The sequence below is a fragment of the Terrapene carolina genome, unplaced genomic scaffold (genome assembly GCF_002925995.2).
Source record: "Terrapene carolina triunguis isolate 2854851 unplaced genomic scaffold, T_m_triunguis-2.0 Scaffold84, whole genome shotgun sequence".
Classification (NCBI taxonomy): domain Eukaryota; kingdom Metazoa; phylum Chordata; order Testudines; family Emydidae; genus Terrapene; species Terrapene triunguis.
The window spans coordinates 11,535,115-11,557,684 of NW_020664435.1; the positions used below are offsets into that span (position 1 = coordinate 11,535,115).

The window sequence follows — 22,570 nt, forward strand, 5'->3', positions numbered from 1 at the left end:
TCTCTGTGTTATGGTCCGTTTATGAAAATGTCTCAGAATCACCAGTAAATTCATAACATGGCAGTGAAAGCAGAGCACAAATTTTCCTAAGGGTTCTTTAAATTACATCATATGCTTTACACTGTAGTGCCTCAGAACTAAAAAAAATGAGCTGTATGTACTTCAGACCACTAAAACCTATTTCCCCGTATTCAGCTTTTTGACTGCCTTGTTATGGAACATAAAAGTGTTTTATTTCAGGTCAGCTACTAACAGAAAAGTTTTACTTAAATTTGCTCTTGATTGCTAAGGATGATCATTTGTTTGTATTTCCTCACATATTTTATAATGCTTAGTTATCCTAATGGGGGGTGGGAACAAATAGTGCAACCCAGTGTCCCAAAGTAGATTAAGTAAATTACTCTCGGGCCAGTAATTTATAGCTGCTTCATTGAGAACTGTTTTGGGAGGGAAAAGAGGCAAAGGACTTGAAAACATATTGGGTTCACTTTATTATTGAATTTATTAACTATATTGTGGCTGATCTAGTACCTTTTTGGTAGATGGGTAGTTGTATTACTGTTTGATATTTTGTACATTTTGCCAGTCCTAGTTATATTATGGATTATGTCCAGGAATTTTTTATGGAAAGCGATTCTAGTGGGCACTTAGTCATACATCAGTCATTTTTTAAAAATGGTTTTGATGTATTTAAACATCAGCCATTACTCATTTTATGGACACCAGAAAAACCCATTTCCCACCCCCAAAGGTCTTTGCTAAGAAAAGTGTGAGAGGAGGAAAACATATACATAGAAACACATGCCCTATGGTGAGGAAATTGCAATAATTTAGGTAGAGCAGGGCAATTTTTGTAAAAAATGCAGTTTGTCAACCCAAAACAATTAGCGAATTCATGTCAAGTTTAATAGTTAGAGCCAAACTGAGAAAATCAGACTGTTTCAGAAATATCAAAATGAAACATTTCATTTCAACCCAACTTGAAATTTTGTGTTTTGACTTCAGGCATTTTGATAGAAACACAGGATTAGATTCACAAAATGCTGGGAAGAGTGGAGGAGGACCTCCCTTATACAAGAACCTTTAGTCCTGTAATCAGGGTACACACCTGGGATGTGCGAGACCCATTATGAATTAATAGGAATTGCCACTGTGAATGACAATGAATAGTCATTCAGTCAGAGAAAGACAATGAGAATGGTTCTATTACCCTAGTGGTTAAGGCATGGTCGGCACGTGCCTCCCGCATTTGGGGAGGCTGGCCCGAGCGCCAGAAGCTCCCCCTGGTGCCCAGACCATGGCCCCGTCCATGCTCCCCGCCCACTCTCCCCTCTCCTCTAAGCCCCCTTGTCCAGGAGGAGGGACACGGCAGGCAGTGACGGCCTCTCAGGGGAGAGGTGTGGAGGAGAGGAGGGACTCAGACAGGGGAAGGCGCTGGTGGCCTGTGCGGGACAGAGCAGGGACAGGAAGAGGCAGAGCACAGTTGGGGCCACCACAGCCCAAGCATCTGCGTTCTGAAAGGTGGTGGGTTGGCAGCTGCTATTACACCCGCCACCTGTGGGTTAAGGGCATTCACATAGTATGTGGGAGACCCACGTTCAAGTCCCTGCTCTAATGACTATTTTATTCTTAATACAAAGTGTAGCAGTTTCAACAGGAGAGGCTGAGATGGACCCACCCCAGAATATCCCCTAACTCAGTAGCTAGGACACTTCCTGCAATGTGGGAGACTCAAGTTCAAATCCTTTCCCCATGTCAGGCAGAGGAGGGAATTGCCTCCCACATCCCAGGTGAGTGCCCTAACCCCGGGGCTAAAGGTTGTAAGGGGGGTTATTCTCTCCGCCCACCCAAGTTTTGTTTTAACGTGACTTGAAATTTTTTTTACTTTCTGATTTGCCAAAACACTCATTTTCGATTTGACCTAAAACTAAAGCTTTTTCAATTTTTTTTTCCAGAAATGCCAGCAAACCAAAAAAATCCATTATATGTCCAGCTCAAGGGAATGTGCTGCTGTTGCAAGGTTGTTATGGGATAAACAGGGGTGTAACTTGCATACATTTTTCAAGTTCTGAGTCATGACCAATACATTGGACTTTGCTTGGAAAGGGCATGGTCAAAACTGATTCTTAACTTGATTCACTGCCTCCAACTGAATCACTTTGACAAGCAGGAGCAAGACTCCTCATGCTGAGGGTCTCTACTCCTCTAAGACAGCAAAATTCCTGTTAAACAAGTGCTGAGAAAGTGATGTATTTCCTAAATCCAAAGACCGATGAAAATATGTTCACTGTTACTATCTTCAGAGACAAGTGCTATTTAAATTTTTAGCTGAAAGCATTGGTGCTGGAACTTGGGGTGTTGGGGATGCTGCCACACCCCGTGGCTTGAAGTGGTTTCCATCATATACAGGGTTTACAGTTTGGTTCAATGGCTCTCAGCACCCCCACTGTACACATTGTTCCAGCACCCCTGGCTTAAGGCCCCCTCTTGGCAGGAAAGAAAGATTCTGGGGCCATCTCCTCACAAGCAGGAGCAGCTTAACTGTTACATGAAAAGCAATCTGGTGCCCTTCATCCACCCAGCAGCAGCAGCAGTTGTGATGGAAAAGAGCAGCGGTTCTCAAACTGTGGGTCAGGACCCCAAAGTGATTTTAATGGGGTCACTAGGGCTGGCTTAGACTTGCTGGGGTCTGGGGCCCAAGCTTAAGGGCTTCAGCCCTGGGCATCAGGGCTCAGGTTACAGGCCCCCTGCCTGGGGCTGAAGCCCTTAGGCTTCGGCTTTGGCCCCCCAGTCTGCGGAGATGGGGCTTTGGCTTTGGCCCCCACCCCAGGGTGGCAGGGCTTGGGCGGACTCAGGCTTGGGTACCCCCTCCTGGGGTCCTGTAGTAATTTTTGTTGTCAGAAGGACAACAGAAGGTTGTGGTGCAATGAAGTTTGGGAATCCCTGGAATAGAGCTCCGGGGTCATTTCCTCTCATTACCTATCTCCCCCACCCTATGAGCAGACTGTGGCGGAAAATTGGACAGATTTGCAGCCCTTCATTTCACATTATGATCACCTTCCTTCAACTACAAGCATTAAGAACAATCAGTTCCTGTTCTTGGCAAATAGCAGGGCTGACTAGCTCTTAGTTTTGGCAAACATTGGAGCTGTCTGACACCTGTCTCTGGCAGGAGATACTGGGCTTGGCTTTTGGCCACAAAGAAGTGTTAAGATGGAAACTGTTGTATCCAAGATTATTGTTGGCCTTATCAGCTGTTTCCTTACTTCTCAGGTTTGACTTAAGTGACACCATCAGACATACAATTTTCCTCCCTATACGTGCTATCGTCTCTTTGCAGGGAGTTGATGTTTGTAATTTATATAACCCATCAGACTGGTTAGAAAAACAGATGTCTGAGGCTTGGTCTACACTAGAAACTTGTGTTGGTATAATTACATCTCTCAGGTGTGTGGAAAATCGACATAGTTATACCGACCTAACCCCCAGTGCAGATAGCACTGTGTCAACGGGAAAAGCCCTCCCACTAACACAGCTTCCACCTCTGAGGGAAGTGGAGTGCCTCCACCCGCAGGAGACGCTCTCCCATAGGCATAGGTAGCATCTTCACTAAGCGCTACAGCGGCACAGCTGCACTGGTGTAGACAAGCCCTGGGATCTGCATTTTGCATAACACCTCTGAAAATCAAACCACTGATTTAGCTGCCTCACTTCAGGCACCCAAGTTTGACAATTTTGGCCATAGACTACAAAGCATAAAAATCCAAGAGGATAACAAAATAAATAGTTGTGGCAATAACATCATATATATGCACACATTGTCCTTGAGTAGAAGTATTTCCTTTTGTGCATTTTATACAATCCTGTAAGCTTAGAGACTTTTTTTTTTACTTCCATGCACCTTTTATGTGGGCTAAATTATTTCTTTAAACTCCTAAATATTTACTCGTTCATTAGCCCATTCGTTTATAAGCCGACCCCCCAAAATGGATAGGTCAAAATAGCAAAAACTGTATGACCCTTTCATAAGCCGATCCTATATTTCAGGGGTTGGAAGACTTTGGCTCCCGGCCCATCAGGGTAAGCCACTGGTGGGTCGGGACATTTTGTTTACTTGGAGCGTCTGCAGGCATGGAACCCTTCAGCTCCCTATGGCGCGGTTCACCGTTCCCAGCCAATGGGAGCTGCGAGAAGTGGTTCCATAGAGTTTAAAATCATAAAATTTTGGTGTAGACCCATTTATAAGCCGACCTCCGCTCTTTGATGCGTCACTTTTTTACCAAAAATATTCAGCTTATGAACGAGTATATACAGTATAGTGTTTTAACAAAATGTTTGTGAATTCATATTTAACATGTACCTCACATTTATTCAGAAATACAAATGTCCCAATGCAATGCCCTTTTCTTAATGACAATCAAAACATTCCTAGAAACAAATGTTATATAATTTAAACTATTATTATAACTGCTTAATGAACTTATAAATGTTTTCTTGTAACATCTCATTGCTTAATCAATAGTTTGGGGTGTGCTGGGTCTAATATAAAAAACCCACCTCTGCTGACATTTGAGTGTAGTATATTAAGTTTAATGAATCAATCTGAAACTGTAATTTATATTTCAGGAGATTTTCCAGCTTTGCCATTCCAATGTGATTATCTTGATTTTGATATGAGGCCAAATTCAATTCAGACACTTGAAACTTGGCATTTGTTTAGTTTTTCAATGCCATTCTAACCTTGGAAATAGAAAGCATTTAAATCTGACAGGCTGCCAGGTCATCTGACCAAGGTTTGTAGAGGTACTTTTTAGATCTGTTGGAACTGTTGCACTGTTTTCAGTTTCCTTCCTTGTGTAGCCACAGCATTGCTGTTACTCAGATCAGAGAGCTGTGAGCATCAGGAAAGGAAATGTCTTATAAAATAAGCTTTCTCTCTTACATGTATTGACATGTTTATGTAATTTTTATAAAAAGGTTTTTGATGACTGCTTCATAGTCAGCTGTTACACATCGTCATGCTTCAAGTAATTCCATTTAAATAAAAACAACTGTGGTGGGGTAAAAGCAGGAAGTGAATTTCTAGGAAGTTTAACAAGAAGTTATACAAATGAAAACTATGGTTCAGTGGTTCTCAAACTATGGGTCGGGACCCCAGAGTGGATCACGAACCCATTTTAATGGGGTCGCCACGACCAGCTTAGACTTGCAGGGACCAGGACCGAAGCCAAAGCCTGAGCCCCACTGTCTGGGACCGAAGCCTGAGGGCTTCAGCCTTGGGCAGTGGGGCTGAGATTACAGGCCCCCTGCTGGGGCTGAAGCCCTTGGACTTTGGCACCCTCTCCCCCGCAGGGCGGCGGGGATCTGGCCTCTCACCTGGGGTGGCAGGGATTGGGCGAGCTAAGGCTTCGGTCCCCCCTCCTGGGGTTGTGGAGTAATTTTTGTTGTCAGAAGGAGGTTGCGGTGCAATGATGTTTGAGAACCCCCTGTTATAGTTACATAAAGTGAATGAGATTACAACAAAACCATATTGTTTTTCAGCCATATCTGAGGTCAGTATGCTGACATAGAGAGCAGATTTGTAAAGCCATTTGGAAGACATTAGAAATGTGTAGAACAGCCAATAATCTGTAGTCTTTTACTGGCTAAAAGAGGGTTAAATATTTAAGTCCTGCTGAAATCATGTGTACCAGTAATAATGCCTATTTCCACATCCTGACCCATCTCTACATAGTAACAGTGTAGAATTACATAATTTGGCAGAAGGCAACAAGAGGTTTTAAAATTATTGGACAATAATTACTGGCTGCTAGGGAAGATGCAATAACATTTCAAAATCTTGACTGATTGGAGGCTCTAGGTAAAATCTTCAAAAGTGCCTAAATGACTTAGGAGTCCAGGTCCCATTTTCAAAAGTGACATAGGCATTTAGAAGCCCAAGTCAAATCGACATCCAAAGTCAATGGGACTTAGGCTCCTAAGTCACTTAGGCGCTTTTGAAAATTTTACCCTCTGCTTTTTTTCTCTCTTTAAATTATCTAATAGTTTACCTGAGTTTCCATTTTTGCAAATGTTAGGAAACTGAACTGGACTCTCATAAAAAATATGTACAGTACCATTCCAAATCTAGATGATTTGTTTTTTCTCCTTGAAAGAAATTGTAGTTTTATATTTCAATTTAGGATGTGTTGCAATTTTTTCATGTTCAGTTAAATCAAGCTTCTCCCCACAAAAACAGCAGATCTTGTACTTTTATTGTAGCAAGTTAGTGTAAATGTTTACATTCGTAAATGTTTTGAGTCCTTGCATAATTACTATACTTAAGCATTACCCTTTTTAAATTCTGAACATTATAATCAGAGCTCCTAAAAGATCTAAATAATGAGGTCCAACTCCAAAACTGCATACTGAATCATATTATGAATCACATCACAGAACAAATGTATCATTTGGAATAGAGAATATTTCACTTGAACTCTTATGTAACTGATGCTTAAGAAACATTTTAAAGTGAATAAAATATAAATAGTGGTTGAATAAATCTAGTATATTTAACAAGCAAATGGAAAGACTGAAATGTTGCTCATAGTGTATTGTGTTTCATAATTCAAAAATGTCTCTTTATATTATGAATCAAATCAACATTTTGCAGTGGCAAAAGAAATCACTTGTGAAAACTAAATGAGAATTTATTATTTGGGATCATTAATCTATAACAAAATATATGCTTTGGGAATTATTAATACAATATTTCCTCCATCTAATCTTTTAACTAAAGCACTGAGACAGCAAAAATAAGAAAAAAATAATTGCATAAATATATCACACCTAGTAGGCAATTCAATAACATTTTACTAAATATTTTAGAAACACAGTGTAGGAGCACAATACATGCACTGTATTCACTCCAGAAATATATGGATTCAAGAATACTTAATATCTTATTTCAAAGATCTTTAACATCAGAAAACTTTGGGGAGGGGGGTTTTAAATTATGGACAGAATACTATGACTGTTTTAGTCTCACATTTGTCTGACAGTCACTAATGTATGTATATCTAGAATTAAAAGCAAAAAGCCAGCCAAACATAATAGTAAAATAATCATAATGGGGGGGGGGATCAGAAATCTCCCTAGTTCGTTTATATATTTATTATCATTTCTGTGGTACTCATCACCATATAATCTGAGTACCTACTTATTGATATAAAAGCAACATCACAGTAAGATGTTTTTTTAAAGTATTACAGACAATGTGTGCAACAATGCTTATACCTGAGTAGTAGCTTTTTCAGGGTTTTATAGTAGGTTCATTTGCACCCACAGCAACCATTAATCCCACTAAAGTCACAAACCTGAGTGGCGCTGCGACACCATATGCCTGGTCACGACGCCCAGAGCGGAGTGCTGGGCCCAGCCTCGTGCCACTGCTGGGTGAGTGTGGGGCATGCTCATTCTCCAAACCCTGTCCTCCACACTGAGCCTGGATTAAGGTTGCGGTGCCGTGGCAGAGAGTGCTGCTGAGCCTGACCAGTGTCCCACTTGACTGCAACAAGAAACGCTTAGTAGAGTGCACCCATTGAATCATGAGGCTCCATCTGCCCCATTATAGCTAAATTTACCAGAATTTCTGTTCTAGGGGGCCATTTACAATTCTTTATTCCCTTTTCGGTTTTTATATCAAGCTAAATTTGCCAGATTTGTTGTCAGTGTGGGCATAATTTGTATTCTGCAGTATGGGCACCTTGTGATCCATGACCCATTACAACTGGGGATTTTCCTCCTTTTCAAAGCATGGAGCCGTCTCTCTCTCTCTCTGTTTGTTGGGGTTTTTTTTAACCAAAGAAGCCCTCTCTAGCTTCAGGATGTACTGCCAGCAGGTGGAGCTGTTTAGAGAACCGATTGCCTCTCTAACTCCCCAGTGTCTTGCCTCCACTGGAAGCTGCAGAACGTTCCCTTCGATTCTCCTTTCTCTGTCTCCAGGCAGGAGCTTTTTTCACGATATGTATATTTTTATTTTTCACCCTCTCCTTGGTGCTCCCTTGGTAGGGAGAAGATTATTTTTAAAACAGGACCCTTCCAGACAGTGGTATTGCAAGAGAAAACACAGCAGTGTAGCAGGCTCAGCTAGGATCAAAGAGGCTTCTGCTGGTGGATCAGTTGTGCAATATTGCACCATTCTGAAGCAACGTGGCACACAAGCCTTACGCCATTTGGGGGCGCAGATTCAGCAGTGCAGCAGTGGGAGCGAGCTTTTCAGAACCTCCAAGCCAGGGATCCCTGACCACTTGGTGCTCCAGGCCAAAGTAAAACATGGCAACAAGGGCTGACTACAGCAGTAGCAATGTGGCAGGCAAGCATTCACTTGTTTGAGGCTGAAATTCAGCTGGCATTTTGGAAACAACAAGCCAGAGGTCCTTGGCTGTTTTGTCCCCTCCCCCCGCTTTCTTCTTCTGACTGAAGTGAAATATAGTGTCCAGGAGCATCTTCAAGAAGCTGCTAAATCAGAGGGTTAGGAAAAACCCACAGCACAAGATGCCCCGCTCCTTTCAGACTGCTACAGTAACTAGGTATTTTTGACCCAATTATTCCAACAAGGGCCTTAGCCAGTCCTTGTTATGGTCGGTAACTTGAACCCATGCCCTGTCACTGCTTCTGTCACTCTCTCTCTCCTTGGGGGGCAGGTGTGGCTCCCAGAGGTTCTGAAACCAAAACAACAGGTTTAAAAAACCACTCATGGCTGAGGTTATCCATATTTGGTACCAGTTTCCATTATATCAAGGCAGTCCGAGGGTTCTGTGCACTGGTCATGGTGCACCTCTGAAGGCTACAAATTTTTGTGATTATCAGAACCAGGAATCAGATTCTTTTCTGCAGCATTGTGGGAGCTCAGATAGTCCCACTCAATTCCAAGCAAGAGGTTGTCCTAGGACGCTCATCAGAACAGCTTTTTAAAATTATAGCAGCTAGAAAGGTGGTTCTCTTCCTTAAGTTTCCATCCAGAATTGGTTGCCACTCATGAAATGTAACAACTGTTGCACACTAGAGCAAAAAAGCACAAGCTAAAAATCCTGAATAAAACAGGAGGAATTCTTTTTCCTGGAACTGAAAGTTTTGCTGACTATGTATTACATTGATTGTTTGTTTATAGTACTGCCAACTATTTGCTGGGTGTTTTCCAAGCCCTCATAAAGGGGCTCTGCTCTGAGGCGCTCACAACATAAGGCATCTAAGGATTAAAACCACATACATTTGAGCAAAAGAGCAGTATGTAGGTTACGTATTTAAGCAGGTGCCAATGGGATGCTATTGAACAAGAACTAAATCATTTGAAGTTAACAGAAAAGTAGTAGCCTAGGAACTCATGATCTCAGACTCATTCAGATGTCAGTTCAGCATCCTTGAAACTCCTGATTAGTGGGAAATTCTATTTCAGGATCCCCTCAAACTTTCACACCTACAGCACATGGAACCCAAGAGGTTTTACCTTCTAGAGCATGAATATTCAGGAAAACTCATGAACTTCCTGCTCAATTCTATAAACTGTTTTCAAATCTGGGCATTTCAAGGGTTCTGCGAACTTGAACCTGGTGGTGCTCTTGAAAGGTCAAAGTTCCCCTGTGTATCACAACCAGGGACATATTGCAGTTCTTTCTAGATGGGCTCTTGATTGGGTTTGAGTCCTACCTTCCTGAAGGACCAAGGCTCAGTGTTAGGAGACAGATTCCTTGTAGCATATTCCTTCTACGTCTAGCTCTTCTTTAGCAGCACTCTCACATTTCCCAGGACCTTCCAGTTGTGTCTCTTCAAAATCTGTCTGGAATCCTTATGTGCACCTTTTCCCTGGTGAGGTGAGACTTGGGGCTGCACCAGGATTCTCTGGTTTTCACTTGAACCAATCTTTTTTAATTTGCTTTCCTTATGTTTTAAGCCAGGGATAGGCAACCTATGGCACGCGTGCCGAAGGCGGCACACGAGCTGATTTTCAGAGGCACTCACGCTGCCCGGGTTCTGGCCACCGGTCTGGGAGGCTCTGCATTTTAATTTAATTTTAAATGAAGCTTCTTAAACATTTTAAAAACCTTATTTACTTTACATACAACAATAGTTTATTTATATATTATAGACTTATAAAAAGAGACCTTCTAAAAACGTTAAAATGTATTACTGGCACGCGAAACCTTAAATTAGAGTGAATAAATGAAGACTTGGCACACCACTTCTGAAAGGTTGTCGACCCCTGGTCTGAGCCCTTCAACTACCAGGATAATTAGTTTCACTCTTTTGCTGTGATTGAGACATTCAAATTCTGTTTATGCAAAGCTAATGCTTGAAGAAAATGTTGGATTAGTTGGCTGCCTAAGGAAGGGTGCAAATCATTCACTATTTCCAGCTGGATAAATTCAGGAATTTGTCAGGTCTCCTACAGATTTTTCACAAATTACGTTCCTCTTCCTCTTCTGTGAGGGGTCACTTATTCAGGAACCTTGCCATTTCCTGGCAGGACAACACAGTACTTCATTCAAGCAATTTTACTGTATGGCTGCCCAGTCTCGGTATATTCTTTTCCTTTATCTGTTACTTTAAAGTAGAAGTGTTATCTTTATCTTATATTATTTTTGGACAAATGGTTCTGCAGTTTCATTCTTGGTTTTCTTCATTAAAACCTTTCATATGATGGAAGAAGGAGAAAGAATAAAAGTAAAAACTCCAGACAAACAAAAAACAATCTTCAGATAAGAGTTTTTTCCCTCTCAATTCAGTTTTTCTTCATGTTTTAAGTTTCCCTCCTGTTTGTGGGGATTTGTTTTGCTGCTGACTACAACCCACTTGTAAAATATCATAGAGCAGCAGTGAAAGGTATAATTCGCTTAGCTAGTTGTAATTTTTCATTCTCTGAATTGGCACATGTTGCTTCGTGGCCCTCCACCCAAGGCGTCACTTACTTTTGCATCAAATTCCAGTTGGAGGGGAAATGTTGCAATTAGTTCTTTTTCTCTTGCAGAACATTCCTGCAGAGAGAGAGAGAGAGAAATGGGATTTTCTCATATTGGGATCTAAGTCTTCATTTCCATTTTTTTGTATAATAAATTAATAAGATGCAAAAGATGAAGTATCCTGCCTGGAAACAGCGAATCTTTCATAATGATTATAAATCAGAATTTATAGCTTGTCTTCTCAGCATAAGCAGTTGGCTGGGGTGTTGGAGAGGCGCTCAGTTCTCTAAATAGCTTCACCTCCTGGCACTACATAGGGAAGGGTGGGGGGAGGGCCTAAAGAAAAAAAGAGGCTCCTTCCTGTTTGGAAGATGAGCAGGAATAAGATGAGTAATGGATCACAGAGCATCATGTGCCAACTTAAGAAAATATATGGGTAAGTAAGTAAATTTTTACCATTTTTTTCTTTAATATAATCAACCATAATGGTTCAGCCATTTTCAAAATCAAAGAGTAGGAACAAAAATACTTTTCCTGTGATTTCCTGTGAACAGCACTCATGCATTAGTGGTAGACGTTAGAAACATGGATTTTGGCAAGAGGTAGTTCCTAGGTCAGAGATGTGTCTTTTGTTGTTCTCTTGATAATTGGCTGTGACTTGTCAAAGTCATACTGTTTTTTTAAGTACTTTGTGCATGTACACTGGATTTTGAGATGCAATCGTTCAGTTGTTTGCCAATGTTCTACTAGTTCTGCACATACGTACATAGCTCTGGAAAGTTCATAGGCAATGCTGTGTCTTTCTCTATGATTAATGGTGTACAGAGAAGGAGTCACGGGGATGAGCATACTAGTGCTCTACAATAGTATGTATTCTTAGGATGCTAAGCTTGGAAATTTGATGGGAGTTGACCACCTAGCTCACTTGAAAATAGCAGCCAAAAGCCCTGGGTAGATAAGAGTCCTGACTCTCCTAGCAATTCTTTGTTATCTCAGAAATACTTTAGGTGCTGCCATTTTTAAAAGCTTGTATTACTGTATTGCTGAATCTGCCATTTCTTGTGTTCTGTTTAAGATTGTAACTTTTTTTAAAGGGCATGAAAAATCTTCTAATATTTTTGTACCTTCCTTTAGTGAGTTCTTGGTGACTTTCATTAATCACAGTTTTCTAGTTATTCTCTGATTCTGTGTTTTGTTAGTTTTTTCAACGTTTTCCTGAGTTGAAGTCAAGCTTCTAGCTTTGTAATAATTCTGGGACTTTCCTTTAGCACTTCATGAAGCATACAATATTAAGTTCCTCGTTTCCAGTGACTGGGTGCTGTATCTCAGCTGTTTTCAATAAGTTTAAATATAGCCCTTCGAGATACATTGACAATGTGAGTCAGTATATAAAGCCAGACTATATTCTGTGTAATAGTTTGCCTATTGGTTTCTCATTTCCTTCAGAATTTGAGAGGAACCCTATCTGGGTCTGCCACTTGTTAACTTCTAATATCTTAATTTGTCTATCACCAGGTTTGGCATCACCTCAAGCCATTTGAACTCTTCCTCCTCCTTTAGAAAATGTGTACCTGTTTCTGGCATTTGTTCCCAATCCTCCTAGGAGACCACACTGAAGCAAATGATTTAATATTATTTTGTAGAGTCAGCAAGTTATCTGTTTTATGTTAGCTCTTGTGAGTTGTATTGACTCTTCCACTGATCTTCCTTGCATATTTGAATTTTTTTTATTCTCCACAGCCCCCCACCAATGGTGAGTTTGAGACCTTTATTTTCAGGATTTTTTTCCCTGTTTGCCTAATTCAGGTGGGCTAATTTCTGGAACTCTTGAGAGGTTTTGAAAGGTATAATGCTACTATAGAGCAGGAGTTCTGTCCGGCAGGTTAGTGGGTCAAGATGGTGGCCAAGGCAGAGGAAACACAATAAACTCCAAAACATGCTTCTGCAGCTCTTGCAATGCCCAACTTCCTTCAGATATCAAGGACCTCTACTGCACTTGTTTCCTTTCCTTGGCTGACATTAAACCACCATGCACTTAAAGGCCCTGATCCCGCTAATCACTGAAGCATCTCTCAGCAAGAGAGTATCCCCATTGACTTCAAGTTATTAAGGTAGTCATTGGTGGTATAATTACTCAGAAAACTAATGTGGTTGGCTGACTAGTTTAACTTGGGCTAAATTAGCATTCCGTGGTATTGCAAAACCTATTGTTGTTCCTTGTCCTGAGCGGTTAGCCAGTGTTTGCTTTAGGAGGAGAAATCTGTTATCGAGATCAGATATTTCTTTGGTGCAATCTTGTTTATTTACAAAGAATGTACACAAATTCTCATTTCACTGAACACAGTAGGAACAAACAGTGGCAATTTCCTTATTCAGAAATCCAAATTTGCTTTCTCAGTGAGTACTCTACCCAAAAGGAGCTTTTTCTTGGCTTTGTCCCAAGGCTACACTCTCAGTGCTTCCTTTCTTTCTACTGGCTTTCCCTGGCTTTCTAGTTGCTTTCTGCCTCTGACACATACAGCTCCAGCCAATCAATGCCCCACCCTTGCATTTGCGATCAGTTCCTCTGAAGCATCTGGCAGCCGCTGTTGGAAGACAGGATACTGGGCTAGATGGACCATTGGTCTGACCCAATGTGGCCATTCTTATGTTCCCAGTGAATTCCTCAGCCCATACGGCTCAGTCCCTGCTCAGTCCATACTATACTGGCCAGTGCTTTGGGCAGTGGCTTTCATCAGACACCCATCATCACACAAAGGGGCATTTAATTGCTCCACCATTTAGCCTTGATAAAGGGTGCTCAGCGCACCCATTGACTAGATTGTGATTGATGGGAGCCATTAACACTTTCCAGCATCGCAGAATCAAAACAAGGACGTGTGAGTGTCAAGAGGACACCCCCACTAAGCCTATTTCATATCTACCTTGTGATGGTGCAAGCAGATGAAAATCAATGAAGAATGATGTGAAATAAAGCATCCCCACCATGACTGTTATTTATACCTTGTGCACACTGTCCATAGAAATGAAATATCTATTTTTAAAAATGTATCAAAATGCTGTGCGTGAAGAATATGTTGGTAGCATTGAAAATATATTTAAAATATAAAATTGGCACCCATTGAGATGTAAAAAATACAAAATCTGATTGAGGTCCATAAGTTTGGTTCCACAGTTAGCAGGGAGCACAGAAAGTCTGGTAGCTTGTGTGAATGGCCTATATCTCTGTGGAATTTGAAGGCTAAACCTCCTTTTGCATGAGGGTCAGCCCACCCTACCCCCATGTATGAGAGTAAGCTCTGAGTTTTCCATGTGCCTTTGTGGGAAGTATTGTAGCACTAATATATGAAATAAATCTTAATTCCATAGTTTTATTAATGAAAAAGTCCAAGGAATTTATTTTTCTGCACTTATCAGTATTGCTATGAAAAATATAAAAGTAGAAAGTACTTCAAGTTAAATGTTACAGTTGCATGGATATTCCCCCACCAACAAGTGATAAAGAACTAGATCAAACACAAACTACTTGTCTTCACTTTCATGGTTCTTCATTGCCCATCCCCCACCCTATCTATCCTCTCTCATTCACTACCAAGATGTCAGCTTTTGCCTCCAGGGCCAGCTCCATTACCCACTTGTTAAGTTTTCAAACAAGCATCTTCATGCTTTCTCTCATACTGCCCCCACACACTTGGGAGAAGCTGTCCGGGATCATCCACAACACTAACTAGTTATCCTCCTTAAAAATCTCCTTTTCCAAGATGCCTATAAAAGCTTGGCCATGATTAGGCTGCTGGTGTGCTAAGACCACTACCTAGCATGCTGACCAGTCCTTGCATCCTTGTATTGTCTGTCTGTCTGTTGATCTCTCTGTTGTCTCTTGTGTTATCGTTGGATTGAAAGCTCTCTGGGGCAGGGACCATCTTTTTGTTCTGGGTTTGCACAGCACCTAGCAAGTGCAGTACTGGTCTGTGACTGTGGCTCTGAAGTGCTTAAGGAGTATAAATAATAATGATTCCATGTGTGATGGGTTGAGTCACAGAAAGCCCCTTGGGACTGCCACCTGATGTGCTGGGTCTAGCTCTGAGCCCGTTTTTCCCTGGCAGCTTGGGACTTCAGTACCCTGTCTTGTTGAGCCAGACACACTAGCCTGCTGCAAACAGAGACCCAGGTCTGAGCCACATCCCCCACAAGCTGCAGGCTTAATTGAAAGCAGCTTAGAAAGTGCTCCTGTCTCTAGCACCCAGATACCCAGTTCCCAATGGGATCCAAAACCCAAATAAATCTGTTTTACTCTGTATAAAGATTATAGAGGGTAAACTCATACATTGTTTGCCCTCTATAACACTCATAGAGAGAGATGCACAGCTGTTTGCTCCCCCAGGAATCAATACTTGCTCTGGGTTAATTAATAAGTAAAAAGTGATTTTATTAAATATAAAAAGTAGGATTTAAGTGGTTCCAAGTAATAACAGACAGAACAAAGTGAATTACCAAGCAAAATAAAATAAAACATGCAAGTCTAAGCCTAATACAGTAAGAAACTAAATGCTGGTAAATCTCACCCTCACAGATGTTTCAATAAGCTTCTTTGACAGACTAGACTCCTTCCTAGTCTGGGTCCAGCAATCACTCACACCCCCGTTGTTACTGTCCTTTGTTCCAGTTTCTTTCAGGCATCTCTTTGGGGGTGGAGAGGCTATCTTTTGAGCCAGCTGAAGACAAAATGGAGGGGTTTCCAGGGGCGTGTATAGTCTTTCTTTTGTGGGTGGAAACCCCTTTGTGCTCCTGTGTAAAATCCCCTCAACCTGATGTAGTTTGTAGTCACCTGGGCAAGTCACATGTCTAAGAATGATTCAGCTTTTTGCAGGCCGATGCCATTGTTTACATGTTAGTTTGAACATTCCCAGGAATATTCAGATGTGGATTGGCGTCTCCCAAACTCCATTGTTAGTTAAGTACTCCCAATTACTTGAATAACCCCTTCACACTATGTTGATCAAATCTGCCTTATGTGCTTCCTACAGCAAACACTTTAAATACAAGCATAGAGCCAACGCACATAACGGCAGATATAAAAATGATAGATGCATACAAATAGGATGACTATATTCAGTAGGTCATAACCTTTGCAAAGATATGTTACATGGCATATCTAGCATAAAACATATTCCACTTATGTCATATTTACACTCATAAGCATATTTCTATAAAGCATGGGGTGCAACATCACACCATGTTTATTTTTAAATTCCATTTTATATTACTCATCAGTGGGAAGTAATGATTTTAAATGTCAGCACATGTTGTGGGCAAGCATGCTGCTGGCATGGAACATAAAGATTCCCGGGGTGTCAAACAGCACAAAATTGTCATGGGTTCATCTATTATATATTGGCTTGGTAGAGTCAGAAACAGAATTAAAATAGACTATTGCAACAGAATGGAAACATTAGGTGCTATTTTCTATCCAGGCTACGTTTGTGTAAAGAAAATAAGTGAAAGAATGAACATGGTGTGTTCATTGGTCTGCAATGTATCTGAAAGTTATAATAGGCAGATGTAAAATGACACTGATAACCTGAACACGTACTCTGTGTTTATGTTGTGAATAAGCATTTAAGCATGAAAAAAGACCCTCTAGTGAATATGTATTTGTGTAAGTTCCCTGTTTCCAACTTTATTTTTCCCCTTTGATATTCTTTTAATGTTCCAATATTGACAGGTTTGAATTCTACTATATTTTGTCTTGCCATTTTGACAGGATCTAAGGAGGGGCTTAAATTAATGTAATTATCTACTTGAATTTATTGTTCAAGGAGTTATGCATAAATAACTTTATATGAGCCAGATTAAGTAGTCCCTTTGAAGATAGTTTCTTCATTTCTGCATATGACACTTTTTTTTGCTGCTAAGTATCTACAGATTCAGAATCATTCAGCTGTAATGCAGATGGACTTTTCCCATGCTAAATATTCTAAGTGATTAGTAAACTTCTGCAAAACATAAAGAATATGAGATCCAAGAAACTATATCAGCCTTTTACAAATTCATTCAACTTTATTTATTAAAATAATGCTGTTCATGTCTTTGGTAATCTGTCTTGATAAATTATCAGATCATTTAATTTTCTTTAGCTCTTGAAAAATATTTTGTTTTCCCTTCAGTTTAAACATGTACATAACAAAGAAAATACTAAATATAGTTGTGCTCTTCGTTCCTTGGACAGCAAAAGTGAAGGTTATATGATAACATAAAGGGGGGTGGAACTAACAGCCCTATTTGTTTTGCATTTTGATCAATTTCTTTGACGCCTTGACAGTTTGATATTTGGATATTTATTATGCAGAAGCAGAATACATGTATTGTGAAAAGACTGATTTATTTTCAATTGCAAAAAAAAACATTTTGGTGAGAGTGGCACCTTCTAAAATCATTTTTCTTGAGATCTTGGATTGTATATACTGCATAGTTTCAGAGGCCTTGAACATAGCTTCTGCCAACTTAATGCAGCTTGCAAAGCAATGAGCTGTGAAAAATTAGGATCACAATGTCATGATCATAAAACCTTCTGTAATATGTGCATAAGGGTCTTTGAATGATTTCAGTTAGAGTCACAACTCTGAGCTTTCCTGAATCCCATGAAGCTCATTGAGATACAGCCTAGACTGCAGGCACCACTGTTTTTATTATGAGTCTTTGAATCAGGAGGAAAAATCCAAAATATACTTTCCAGTGTCATCCTTCTATTGGTGGGAAAACCAGAAAGGATGTGGGGGAATAGAAAGTTGCAGGAGCAAAATAAATGTAGAAGTAGAGGAAATGAAGCAAAATTAAAGCAAAGAACTGAGAGGGATCAAAAACAAAAAGTGAAACAATGTGCATGGTCAAGGGAATCGTCAAATGTAAGAGAAAGTCTGAATATAGACACAAGGAAAGAAGAATATGAGAAACACACAAATAAGTGAATCACCTTTGCAGGGTTTAGCCTTACTAGAAGATAGAACAGTTTGGATATAATATGTGGAAATAGTAGAAAAAATGCTCAGTTTAGACTATGGAGAAATTTAAGTCAATTTTATGTTGTCAGAGGAATGTGAACCAATATTACCTATCAGTTATAAACGCACCTGCTTCATTTTCACTTTCAGATTTAGTTCAAGGTGTTGCTGATTATCTTTAAAGTTCTGAATGGGCTGGAACCATGAGGATGTGGGTGTGAGTTTCTGGGACTGAATTTTCCAGGATTTGTTGTAGGGCTGGGGGAGAGGGGGTATTTCTCATCATTAAGATTCATTTCTCTTTGTCTTCCAAGCCAGGCACAATGGCTCATTTGTTTGATTTAGCTGTTGTTTGATTTGTTTCTCCTCCTCACAACATGATCCCCAGTGCCTGACTACAGTAGTAGTGGTTTTGAATAATGCCTACACAATGTGGGTAATTTCATTTAGTATTATAAAATGTTGAAAATAAATGCCTAAATGCAGTTGTTATTCTATAAACCTTTAATAACTAGTTAAATTTAGTTTTCTCATACTGACAGCAGATTTTTTTCTGTGGTAAAGTGATCAACTTCACAGAGTTATGGTTGAATTATTTTGAACCCCTTTTCACCTATCCCCACCCCCATCAGTCTGACTGGCTGGCAGTTCAGTTCCCAAAAGAATTAGAGTATGATGTCTTGGTTTTCATTTATATTTATGTAAGTATTTCCTAGCTTTACACTGTGTAGTTTGAGTGTTTCACAGATAAATTTTTTTTGTGGCGTCATGCACAGTCATTGTGTATGATTCCAGGAGAGCGCACTTGAGAGAGCAGCACAACACATTTTAGCACCTACAAGTTACAATTCCTGATGCAACTCCTTCTCTCACATTTTTAATTTTTTTGTAGCCTACCACATAGTGGTATCTCGCTGCTCTTTTATCCATAAAAAATAATCTTTATATGCAGCCTCATTTTTCCATCTGATTGCCATGCCTTTTCTTTGTTACTACGTGTTTTGTCATTATAACTCATTTCCTTGTGATCTGCTTTTGGGTCAGGAAAATTCTTCTGTTGCCTGCTTACTATTTTACATACCTGTTACAGTACTTACTCATGCTCAGTCCTGTGATAATGTGTAATACTGAGATCAGATTCAGTGATGATTTGGCTGTTCAGCAATGGAAATTATATCCAAGAACTCTCAGGCATGTTCTCAGCAAAGCGTAAAAGCAAAAGTTAGCATTTATAGGAACATAGAGCAACAGTCTGACAGAAAAATTAATGTAATGTGGCGTGAACTAGAATCAAGAGAGTTGGTGCAGCTTTGTCTCCTACTATTAGTGTAAGAATTTATTATAAATATTGGAAAAGAAGGAAAATGTTTAGTTGCAATTTCCATTTTTATGTTTGCAAGGCATTAAAAACATTCATGTTTCCCAGGTTAAAACAAGAATGTTACATAGACATTGTAGGTCTTTGGTTACTCTTCAATCTTACTATCAATCTCAGCTAGGAAATTAACTGGTACTTAGTATAACTGGAGAGTTTCATTTTACTGTCTAAGTATCCACAGCTGCACCAGGAATGTTTTGAAAAACAATTTATTCTGATTTTGATTCATGAATATGAAGAAAGATAGAAGTGTGGGAAATACAGAACTATTTATTACCAGAAGTTCAATTTCCATGTTCAGTTCCACAGGAATGACATTGGTATGTGCATCTGTGTTTAAATTATTAGTTAATGCTGCTATTGCAAGTTGCATATGAGTTTATAGTAAAATGATCAAATCTAGTCTCCTTTCCCAAGCTGGTAGCTAAGTATCAAAAGCAGTAACAGGAAATAGAGTAGATTATTTTCTGTAGTCATTGCAAGATGTAGTTGCTAGAGAGAGGTCTTTAAGTACTACATTTTTTGGATAGAATTATAACAGTGTGCAGCCTAGTTAACACTGTCAGCATTTCGAATTTTGAACCTGACTTACTTGTCAGCAATTTGTTTATGACTTGGCATTATAAAAAAAATGACAAAGAAGGTATGTAAGCTTGAGAAAGTTGTGTTCGTTTACAGGTCTTTCTTGCAGAATGCTAAGTTAAACAAATACTTTCTTTTAAATAGTTGGTGGCGGATACAGGTCATCTGACTGCCAAGTTTCCTTCACTTTGCTGGGCCCTGGCTCTCAGTTTTCTGATAATCATTAATTTAGGATTAATTATGCAGCCAAATCAAGGTTGTTTTATCCTTCTACATTGCTGTTTTCCTGTTAATACTTAATTCACAGTCTGAGGGCCAACAACCTCTGCCAAGAAAGACTGTAATACATACGTCTGACGAAGTGGGTATTCACCCACGAAAGCTTATGCTCCAATACATCTGTTAGTCTTAAAGGTGCCACAGGACTCTCTGTTGTAATACATCTGTAAGCCTCCTAATGTGGAGGAAGAGGAGGAGCTCAAAAATGACCTTCTTTTGCATACTGCTATACTGTGAATTTAAAAAAAAAAACTTGTTTTAACAGGAAGGATGATTAATCTTTGGAGCAACTTTTGTAGGGGCATGGTAGATTCTCCATCACTTGTCATCTTTAAATCAAGACTGAGAGACTTTCTAAAATATATGCTCTGACTCAAACAGAAGTTATGGGCCTGATGCAGGAATTACTGGGTTCCTTTGTTGTGCAGGAACTACATTATCATAGTGCTCTCTTCTGACCTTGAAATCTATGGGTCTTAAAAAAAAATCTACTTTAAAAATATGTTAAATGCAGGTTTACTGAACAGACCTTAAAGATTTCATAAGAATGCTATATTGGGTCAGACCAATGGTCCATCTGGCCCAGTATCCTGTCTTCCGACAGTGACCAATGCCAGGTGCCCCAGAGGGAATGAACAGAAGAGGTAATCATCAATAATCCATCCCCTGTCGCCCATTCCCAGCTTCTGGCAAACAGAGATTAGGGACACCATCCCTTCCCATACTAGCTAATAGCCATTGATGGACCTATCCTCCATCATGGAAATACAGGATTTTTTTTTTCCAAATAGAGCATGATTCGTTAGGTAAATAAAATGAATGCCTAAATATATGATGAATAAGTATATGTTTAGCCTATACTAAATATTCAGAGTGGCTAAGCTAAAAGGCCAGTGTTTTGATGGAATATGGTGGAATTTTTAGGGAGGTTATAGTAATAATGTCTGAAGTATGTGACTGTGCTCAGTGTGAATTTCCATAATTTGTGTAGGTTCATGACCTGTCTCCATTGGATTAGGTTTGCATAGGCCAAAATACATATTTATCCAGAAATATATCCTATTATCTCCATCAATGAAATGTAATTGTTAACCTTTCATGAAATATTGTATGGGAACTGATGTTTTGTGGTTTGGGGTTTTTTTTTCAACTAATATGAATAAAAAATGGTACGTTAAAAGACAAAGACATCATTAAGAATGATAAAAGAAAGAGAAGTCAAAATGATTCCATTTCACATACAAAGAAACCTAACTCTGTTGTTTCCAAGACTAACTCATAGGCAAAAATAAGTTCATAACCAGTGGAATGTTCCAAACATTTTAAGGGCATTGCTTATCAATTTTATTGTATATTAGGTTTCTTAAAGCTTATCCTTTCAATTGTAGGAGGAAGAATTGGAGACTCAAATTTCATTTCTCCAAGGACAACTAAATGACTTAGAGGCCATGTGCAAATACTGTGCAAAAATGATGAACACACATCTTGGTAAGTGAAGTACCCTAGACAATTAATGCTGGCCTATAAATCTTTCTGGAGGTTTTTTCCATGTTTATATACCTGGAATTAAGTAATAGTTCTGTAGTATAGTGCATATAACTTTGTAAGTCATGTTATAAACAGAATTAATGTACCAAATTGTTGTAACATGTTTCTAACCACCATATCTTTATTTTTTCTCTTAACCTTCTTGCTTTTAAATGTGAGTGCTTTTTAGCCTATTGATTAACGTAAGGATAAAGAGCAGACATGTTGGGACAGGTGGCCTTTTCTTGTTCTTATATTTCTTGTATTCTAAAGGACCACACAACTCAACTCATTTTACAAGTCCATGTGCAGTTCAGCTGTTACACAGTGATCCTTGATACATTGAAGTATGTTTGTAGAAAATCTATATATTTTCATCAGATGTAATGGTGTGGTGATTACTTTCATTACATAAAAATGTTTTGTTACTCCAGGCTGGTTCCTAATCTCCTCTGCCACTTCTTGCTCTGACATTAGCAGCAGAAGACATGAATTAACAAATAATTGGTGTATTGGAAAACGGGATCAACAATGGAAGTTATTGGATTTATATAATACCAAGGCAAATTGCCAAAAAAAAAAAAAAATGCAGAGGAGCCCAAGATACGTGTATGCAGATACAATAAACACTGCTCTTATAAAATTATATTGAGCCAAATTCCAAGAATTGTCCTATTCAACCACATAGTATAAAAACTGCCAGTACTACAGCCCTCACTAGAATCTTCCAGCCATGTTCTTTTTGACAAAGCAAGCTTCACTTGGACCCTCCAGTTGTTATCTCTCTGGCTCTGCTTCGCCCGCCGTTTCCAGTCCTGGATACCTGGTAACATTCCAGGTAACCTGTAGTCAAAGCTGTTTGTTTT

At 39.5% G+C, this 22,570-nt stretch overlaps 1 protein-coding gene across 4 annotated transcripts in view; it reads left to right on the top strand.

Annotated features, from left to right (window-relative positions):
• The window catches only part of TBC1D5 (TBC1 domain family member 5), a 472,654-nt gene that overhangs the window by 411,719 nt on the left and 38,365 nt on the right, over nucleotides 1-22,570 (top strand). For all 4 annotated transcript variants that reach the window (XM_024197361.1, XM_029910981.1, XM_024197362.1 and 1 more), the window contains one exon: nucleotides 21,566-21,665. In XM_024197361.1, coding sequence (XP_024053129.1) covers nucleotides 21,566-21,665 — 100 coding nt within the window. The remainder of the gene's footprint in view (nucleotides 1-21,565; nucleotides 21,666-22,570) is intronic.